General features: G+C 32.2%; 1 protein-coding gene across 4 annotated transcripts; it reads left to right on the top strand.

Moving 5' to 3' along the window:
* The first annotated feature begins 264 nt into the window (after positions 1-264).
* Positions 265-8,655, top strand: LOC122532172 (esterase FE4-like). 4 transcript variants are annotated; one of them, XM_043660714.1, is made up of 10 exons: positions 265-547; positions 1,351-1,488; positions 2,098-2,254; positions 3,565-3,756; positions 3,872-4,149; positions 4,264-4,432; positions 5,055-5,227; positions 6,932-7,079; positions 7,779-7,920; positions 8,020-8,655. In XM_043660714.1, the coding sequence occupies exons 1-10, from the start codon at positions 323-325 to the stop codon at positions 8,300-8,302; spliced, it is 1,905 nt and encodes a 634-aa protein (XP_043516649.1). In that variant the 5' UTR covers positions 265-322; the 3' UTR covers positions 8,303-8,655. The 4 variants fall into 4 exon arrangements, with proteins under 4 accessions (XP_043516649.1, XP_043516646.1, XP_043516647.1 ...); XM_043660711.1 differs by having other exon boundaries at positions 4,258-4,432; XM_043660712.1 differs by having other exon boundaries at positions 3,565-3,763; positions 3,879-4,149; positions 4,258-4,432.
* Positions 8,656-8,864: the final 209 nt, after the last annotated feature.

The raw sequence follows: 8,864 nt of genomic DNA, 5'->3' as shown, positions 1-8,864 counted from the left end.
AATATAATATAACATGTAACATACAATATAATATAATATATCATTTTTCTGTTACATGTAACACATTTCATTATATAATACAGCATACTCACGATACAATATACAATATAACAATGAAACATAATATATGTATATTACATGTATTATATGTATATTGTATATATACATATTTCACACGCAACTATCTATATGTATACATTATACATGTGGGTGTATATACGTATCTATATACATTCTGCATACTCGTCACGAGCCACTCGCAGTGGAGCACGCGAATCGCGCTCATTCGTTCGCGCGTGCTCGTGCGAAAAGCTTTTCGAAGATGCTGCGTGCGCGAAGATGTATTTCCAAACGCTGGCTCGGCGTTTTCACGGTGCTGCTCGTGTCTCTCGCGAGCGACTCGCGTGCGTACACGGCGAAAGTGACGACGAGATTTGGACGTGTCCACGGATTCCTGAGGAACTCCGATTACGGTAGGCAAAGACTCGTCGCGCACTACTTCGGCATCCCTTACGCTGAACCGCCCGTCGGCGATCTTAGGTTCAGGGTGAGTCAATTCCGCCATGTTCCCACGTCGAATTTTCAGCTCTTGCAATAACGTGAGAATTATCGAATTTTGGGAATTTAGCATTTTAAGAATTAAAAAATTTTAGAATTTTAGAATTTTAGAATCTTAGAATCGCAGAATCTTAGAATTTTGGGAGTTTAGCATTCTAAGAATTTTAAAATTTTAGAATTTTAGAATTTTAGAACTTTAGAACTTTAGAATTTTAGAATTTTAGAACTTTAGAACTTTAGAATTTTAGAATTTTAGAATTTTGAGAGTTTTAGCAATTCGAGAAATTTAGACTTTTGAGAGTTTCAGAACTTCGAGGGTTTTAGCAGTTTGAGAATTTTAGAATTTCGAGCGTTTCAAAATTTTAAAATATTAGAATTTTGAGTTTTAAAATTTTTACAAATTGAGAATTGTGAGAGTTCTAAAATTTTAGCATTTCAAGTTTTAGAATTTGAAAATTTTAGAATCATGAGAGTTTCAGCATTTTGAGAGTTTTAAAATTGTAGAATTTTGAGAGTTTTAGAATGTTGAGAACTTTATGAATCTTGAGTTTTAGAATTTTTGCATATCGATTTTTAGAATTTTGAACATTTTTAAATTTCAAGAGTTTTAGAATTTTAAGAATTTCAACATCTTGAGAATTTTAGAATTTTTAGAATTTTGGACGTTGTGAAATTTTCGAATTTTAAGAGTTTTAGCATTCTGACAATTTTAGAATCTCGAGAGTGTTAGAATTTTGAGAGTTTTAATAAAATTTCGCATATCCCCGCAATAATCAGACCTCTGAATTCTAGAATCCAAAGCCGTGGTGCAAATACTTTACCAGAGCATTTGCCGCGATGAAAGTTATGCCCGTGTGCGTTCAGTTGGACGATAACATGAACGTCGTTGGACAAGAGGACTGTCTCTATCTGAACATCAACGTACCTGTGGTAAACTTCTTCTTCTTCTTCTTCCTTTTTTTTTTTTTTTTTTTTTTTTTTTTTCCCCCCCCCCTTTTTTTTTTTTTTTTTTTAAGAAAGAAAATTCTAAATACTTAGAACTAATAATACCACAATAGTTTCTTATCTGAAATGATATTTTCCAGCCAAGAGATCTTTTTCACCGTTATTTCAGCCACGAATCGCGATTATCCTTGAAAAGGGAAGGAAACAGTTTCGTTGATATCGTGTCTCTAGAATTTCGTGTTACATTTTGAATATTTTCCCAACAGGGAAACTTCATCCAATCATTTTCCATTTTTTTCCTCCATAAAATTCAACAAGTTTCCTTATCAATTACGTCAATAACTCCGTATAAATTGTTCGCACAAAGTGTTAACAACTTGAATATAAACTTTCTGAGAAACGTTCCGGCTGGAATAACGTGGAAAAATGCGATCTCGATTGGCTGGCAAGGTCGCCACTCTCGATCTAATGAAATTTAAACGATCCAAGGCCCGCTTGTTTTTTCCTTTTCAATTAAAAAAAAAAAAAAAACACTTTTTACGTCATTGCCTGGAAGAACTTCACTTACGCGAGGAAAACGCGTGAAAATAATAGATTTCAGAGAAACACGGGGAGAGCTGCGCGCTGCTTCCGGTTCTCGTGTACGTGCACAGCGGATGGACTCGCACTGATTATCGTCATCTCCCGACAGATTACATGATGGATCAGGACGTGATCCTGGTCGTTGTCCAGTATCGCTTGAATATTTTTGGTAATAACTAAATCCCTCGTAAGTTGTTCAGCAGTCGAGGAAATTAATTATTATAATCATTAATAATTGTAGTAATTAACAACTATAGTCCTTAATTATTATAATTGCAATATAAAGATAATTATTATAATTATAGTTATAATACAAAGATAATTATTATAATTATAGTCATAATATAAAGATAATTGTTATAATTATTATAATTATAGTTATAATACAAAGATAATTATTATAATTATAGTTATAATATAAAAATAATTATTATAATTATAGTTATGATATAAAAATAATTATTATAATTATAATAATATATATTATAATATAAAAATTATAATTATAATGTTATTATAATATTATAGTTATAATATAAAAATAACTATTATAATTATAGTTATAACATAAAAATAACTATTATAATTATAGTTATAAAATAAAAATAACTATTATAATTATAGTTATAATATAAAAATAATTATATTAATTATAGTAATTATTATAATATATATTATAATATAAAAAGTATAAATATGATATTATTATAATATTATTATAATATTATAGTTATAATATAAAAATAATTATTATTAGTATAATTATAGTTATAATAAAGATATAATATAAAGATCTAAAGATATATAATATAAAGATAATTGTTATAATTATAGTTATAATATAAAAATAATTATTGCAATTATTATAATATATATTACAGTATAAAAATTATAATTATATTATTATAGTATCATTATAATATTATAGTTATAATATAAAAATTTATATAATTATAGTTATAATATAAAGATAATTGTTATAATTATAGTTATAATATAAAGACAATTATTATTATTATTATAATTATAGTTATAATATACAGATAATTATTATAATTATAGTTGTAATATAAAAATAATTATTGTAATTATTATAATATATATTGTAATATAAAAGCTATAATTATAATATTATTATAATTATAATTATAATATAAGAATAATTATTAACGTCATTTTTATTAACGCCATTCCAACTGAAGAAGCATAAAATTTCCACCAAAATAGAAAGACAGAGAGACACGATAAATTACACGTGCTTCGCAAAAGAAAATTATTTAAAATCCCCCAAGAAATCCACTGCCTCGTGTCCGTAAAATTTCCTAAAAAGAAAAGAAAAAAATTTTTAGAAACCTGGTCATTTCAAAACTGATATTAAACACCGGTAATTGCGGTGTCAAGGTTAAGATATAAACCCCTGTCGAGAAATTGGGAATGTTAGAACGTTCGAAGGACATTTCGTGAAAATGGCAATTGCAGGATTCTTCGGCACAGGCACGGAAGCCAGTCCAGGCAACTACGGTCTCAAAGACATCGTCATGGCTCTGCGATGGATTCAAGGAAATATCGGCTCGTTCGGTGGCGATCCGAACTCCGTAACTCTATGGGGCCACGGCGAGGCTGCCAGCCTGGTGCATATGCTGGCTCTCACGAAGAAAACCGAAGGCTTGTTTCACAGGTACGTCACACGTGAAACATCTGTTCCGGTTTTATCCATCGGGCTGATTTAAAAGAGAATTGAAATTTGGATATTATAAGAGAAGGGGGAATATTTATAATATTTCAATCAACAGGTACATCATCCAGAGTGCAACTGCTCTCTGCCCTATGGCCGTCAACTCGAGAACTCGAACGAGGAAGATTGCCTTGGCGACGGCCAGGTCGTTCGACTGTCTTCCTCGAAACGACGAAAAAAATGTCACGACCACGCGAACAAACGTGACGAACGAGGAGGAAGAGGAGGGGGAACAAGAAGAGTTAGACGAGGAACACGAGAAGGCGATGATGCACTGCTTGAGAGAAGTGAAAGACATCGAGAGATTCAGAAAAGTGATGAACTACCCTGTAAGACAAGTTCTTTCTGAATTTTTTCTTTTTTTTTTTCTTCATTTCCAAATTGTTCGTCGGTTGAGATTTTCTTTGTTTCTTCTCAAAGATGTTTCTTCGTTTTAGAAACAGAAGGACTGGCGGAGCAATCGTTGCTGCGTCTTCGCGCCGACCATCGAGAAAGAGTCAGACGACGCTATAGTGACCGTTCATCCCCTAACAATAATGGAGCATCGTCTGTTTAGGGACATTCCATTTATCATGGGAGTCGTGCACGACGAAGGACTGTACAAATCGATAGGCAAGTCTGAGCAAATTCTGCAAAGGGAAGTAGCAACGAAACATTGTCGACGCTTAAAGAAAAAAAAAAATTCTCTCGGTCTCGTTTCAAAACTTAAAGCTTTTACTACAAGTCTTGTAAAAGTAAAAGTTTTTCTTTTCCTTTCTTCTTTTTTTTTTTTTTTTTCTTGAGTGGAAAAGAACAAATTTGTCTAAAACGTTTAGACATTTGTCCAAAATTCAAACGTCCCTAAAAACGTCGAAAAATTTTCTTCACAATCAGATCCATCGTGATCCTGAAGATTGAAATCTCTCCTTTGCAACGAGCCCTTGAAACTTGCTGTACGATTTTCCCTCGCAGTTTTATCGAACTTTGAACCAGTTGGTGATTTCTCGAATTTTTGAATTTTTAAATTTCGAATCTTTCTCCTCCCCCTTGGTCAGCGTGCGTCCCACTTTATCGACGAAGAGTATCGGAGATCCCTTCCCGGCGATTCCTTCGGTACTGAAGAGCAGAATAATTCGCGAGGTGTTTTTTAAAAAATTATCCCCGGTTACTCCCGTGACGCTGTTATTACCGTGTGGCGAAATTCAATTATAAGTTTTAATTGATTTTTGAAAATGTTGCCCGTTTCGATTTCAAGCGATCCTGACGAACGTAACCGCCAAACTGCTAAATAATTTCGAGACGAATTTGCACCACGTCCTGCAATATTCTCAGCTGATTTCCAACGTCACCGGGTTCACGCGAGCCATCGGGGACTTCTACTTCGGCGGCAACGTTTTCACAGGGTCGCTGGACAGAAATATTACCGAGGTAAGCGGATCTTTCATGGATTAATCATGCAAACTTTAAAATATACTTTGAATGTCTGGAATTCTGAGAATCTAGAATTTTGGAATTTGGGGATTTTGCAGGTTTCGAATCGAAATTTTACAAGTTCAACTGTTGTTTCGAAACATTTTGGAATTTCGAGATTCCAGGAATTATGGGATTTTGGAATTGTGGGATTCTAGAATTTTGGAATTTGGGGATTTTGCAGGTTTCGAATCGAAATTTTACAAGTTCAACTGTTGTTTCGAAACGTTTTGGAATTTCGAGATTCCAGGGATTATGGGATTTTGGAATTGTGGGATTCTAGAATTTTGGAATTTGGGGATTTTGCAGGTTTCGAATCGAAATTTTACAAGTTCAACTGTTGTTTCGAAACGTTTTGGAATTTCGAGATTCCAGGGATTATGGGATTTTGGAATTGTGGGATTCTAGAATTTTGGAATTTGGGGATTTTGCAGGTTTCGAATCGAAATTTTACAAGTTCAACTGTTGTTTCGAAACGTTTTGGAATTTCGAGATTCCAGGGATTATGGGATTTTGGAATTGTGGGATTCTAGAATTTTGGAATTTGGGGATTTTGCAGGTTTCGAATCGAAATTTTACAAGTTCAACTGTTGTTTCGAAACGTTTTGGAATTTCGAGATTCCAGGAATTATGGGATTTTGGAATTGTGGAATTCTAGAATTTTGGAATTTGAGGATTTTGCAGGTTTCGAATCGAAATTTTACAAGTTCAATTGTTGTTTCGAAACATTTTGGAATTTCGAGATTCCAGAAATTATGGGATTTTGGAATTGTGGGATTCTAGAATTTTGGAATTTGAGGATTTTGCAGGTTTCGAATCAATATTTTATAAGTTCAATTATTGCTTCGAGACATTTTGGAATTTCGGCAGTCTTGGAATTGGAGTTTAGAAACTCCGGAATTTCGAAATTTTGCAAATTTATGAATACCGTCATTTCGAAATATTGGAATCATGAGATTTCTGAAACTTTGGAATTCTGAAATTTTGAAATTTTGGGATTTTGTAAATTTTGAATTGAAATTTTATAAGTTCAATTCAAAATTTACAAATTATTATTTATTAATTATTATTTCGAGACATTTTGGAATTTCGGGGATCTTGGAATTCTGGAATTTTGAAATTTTGGGATTTTGTAAGTTTTGAATTGAAATTTTACAAGTTCCATTGTTATTATTTCGAGACATTTTGGAATTTCGAGATTTTTGGAATTCTGGAGTTTGGAAATTCTGGAATTTTAGAATTTTGAAAGTTTGCAAGTTTTAAATATTGTCACTTCGAGATATTGGAATCTTGGGATTTTCAAAAATTTCGGGATATATTGAAATTTTTAAATTCAGGAATTTCAAAATCCCAAATTTTTAAACTTGCGTCCGATTTTGTTATCGTTCTCAAATTATCGAAAATCCTGCACGTCCAACGTTTCAAATTCATCATTAATTATTTTACAAATCAATGAACCAGGCATACAGTTTCTTTAGCAGAGTAATTCCATTAAATGATTCAGCCCATTACTCGTTGTAAATTATTCCATCTACGAACGATAGGTCATTATTTATCCAAATGATCGTACGATATAATTATACGATTAAACGTTAACGAGCGCGTTGTCAATATTACATTCTTCACTGGGATCCATCCTGCAAGCTCTAGTAAATTTCACAGATGATCGGCGACGCTCTTGTTTTCTGGCCAGCGTATCAAACGCTCAAGTATCAATCGGACAGGATGAACTCATCTACTTACTTTTACTTGTTCTCGTACGAGGGCACCTTTACCAGTACTTTTGATTCAGGAATTCCAAAACATTTCGGTGAGAATCTTCGATACATGTATATAATTAACATTCAGAAATTTCTAAGATTCGGAAATTTCTAAAATTTGTAAAATTCAATATATATATATATATATATATTTCTAAATTTTAGAAATTTCTGAATTTTAGAAATTTTCGTATCTTAGGAATTTCTGAATTTTAGAAATTTTCAGTATCTTAGAAATTTCTAAATTTTAGAAATTTCCGAATCTTAGAAATGTTTTGAATCTTAACAATTTCTAACTTTTAGAATTTTATGAATCTTAAAAATTTCTAAATTTTAGAAATTTCTGAATTTTAGAAACTTTCGGTATCTTAAGAATTTCTGAATTTTAGAAACTTTCGGTATCTTAGAAATTTCTGAATCTTAGAAACTTTCTAACTTTTAAAATGTTTTGAATCTTAAAAATTTCTAAATTTTGGAATTTTCTGAATCTTAAAAAATTTCTAAATTTCAGAAATTTCTGAATTTTAGAAACTTCTGAATCTTAGAAAATTTCTAACCTTCAGAATTTTCTGAATCTTAAACACTTCTAAATTTTGGAATTTTCTGAATCCTAAAAATTTCTAAATTTTAGAATTCTCCGAATTTCAGAAATTTCTGTGCCCACCCTAAAATTTCCACAAAAATTCCGCAAGTTTCCTCGCTCGTTTTCTTGCCTCCAGACTAAGTTAAAGTCAATTGAACTTGTGCAGGAGTCTCGCACGGGGACGATTTGAACTACCTGCTACCGATACTGAATAAAAAGTATCACGATTACATGCTGCACAATACGGAGAACGACGTGACCATGATCAATATAATGACCGAGATGTGGGCCGGCTTTGCAACCAAAGGGTGAAAAAAGTTATTCAGTTATTCGTTTATAACATTCCTCTCTTCTTTCGCCGTGGAGAATTTTATAGTAGTTTTCAATTAACGTAATTCACGGAACAGAGTGCCAGAAGCTTGGAAAGTGACGCCGTGGCCGGATTACAAGAAGTCTCACAGGTTCTTGCGACTCGGGGCGGGCAAACTTTCGGACATAGCAGAGGAGAGCGAACTTTTCCCAAAGAGGATGGCGTTCTGGGAGGAATTGACGGCAAATCTGACTCTGAATCCGATCGACTTCGACTTTCCCCAATATATCGAGGACGACGAGTCGAACAGTAGCGTTCCCAAACAACGTAGCGAAATGTTCATTTGCTTAACAATGCTCCTCGCAATCTGCTTCTTGTAAATTTAGTAGCAGCGACGCCAGAGTAAGGAAAGAGTGAAATTTCGCGGGCAACAGATCCCAGAAGGATGAAATTTCAAATCGTTTTATTTTATTATTACCCAATAACGGCGATAAGAGTAAAATGAATAAAATTGATATAAGGCGATGTACCTCCAAGTTTAGGAACTGATTGTAAAACTGAGCGAGCAAATTAAAAATTACTATTTCGGTTTTTGATACGGAGACGAAGTGATTGTGGGATTAGCTATTTTGAAATTATCTGGCTCTCTCTAGACACAAGGTTTTTGAAAATCAATACATACATATATATATGGAAATAAATATAATTAAAAGAATAGTAATTAATTGAAAAATATGGATGAAAAATAATTTTATAAATATTAATTTTAAAAATGTTTATGTCTATATATATATATATAAAATTTCTAAAATTAACATTTATGAAATTATTTTTTAATTAAATATATATATGTAAATGTTTCCTTGTATATATGTATAAAAAAATTTCTAAAATTAATATTTATGAAATTATTTTTCAATTAAATATATATATGTAAATGCT

Source organism: Frieseomelitta varia, unplaced genomic scaffold (assembly GCF_011392965.1).
Source record: "Frieseomelitta varia isolate USP_RPSP 00005682 unplaced genomic scaffold, Fvar_1.2 scaffold_440, whole genome shotgun sequence".
In the NCBI taxonomy this organism is placed as follows: domain Eukaryota; kingdom Metazoa; phylum Arthropoda; class Insecta; order Hymenoptera; family Apidae; genus Frieseomelitta; species Frieseomelitta varia.
The sequence above is the reverse complement of the archived record's forward strand: the minus strand, read 5'-3'. Positions and strand labels throughout refer to the sequence as shown.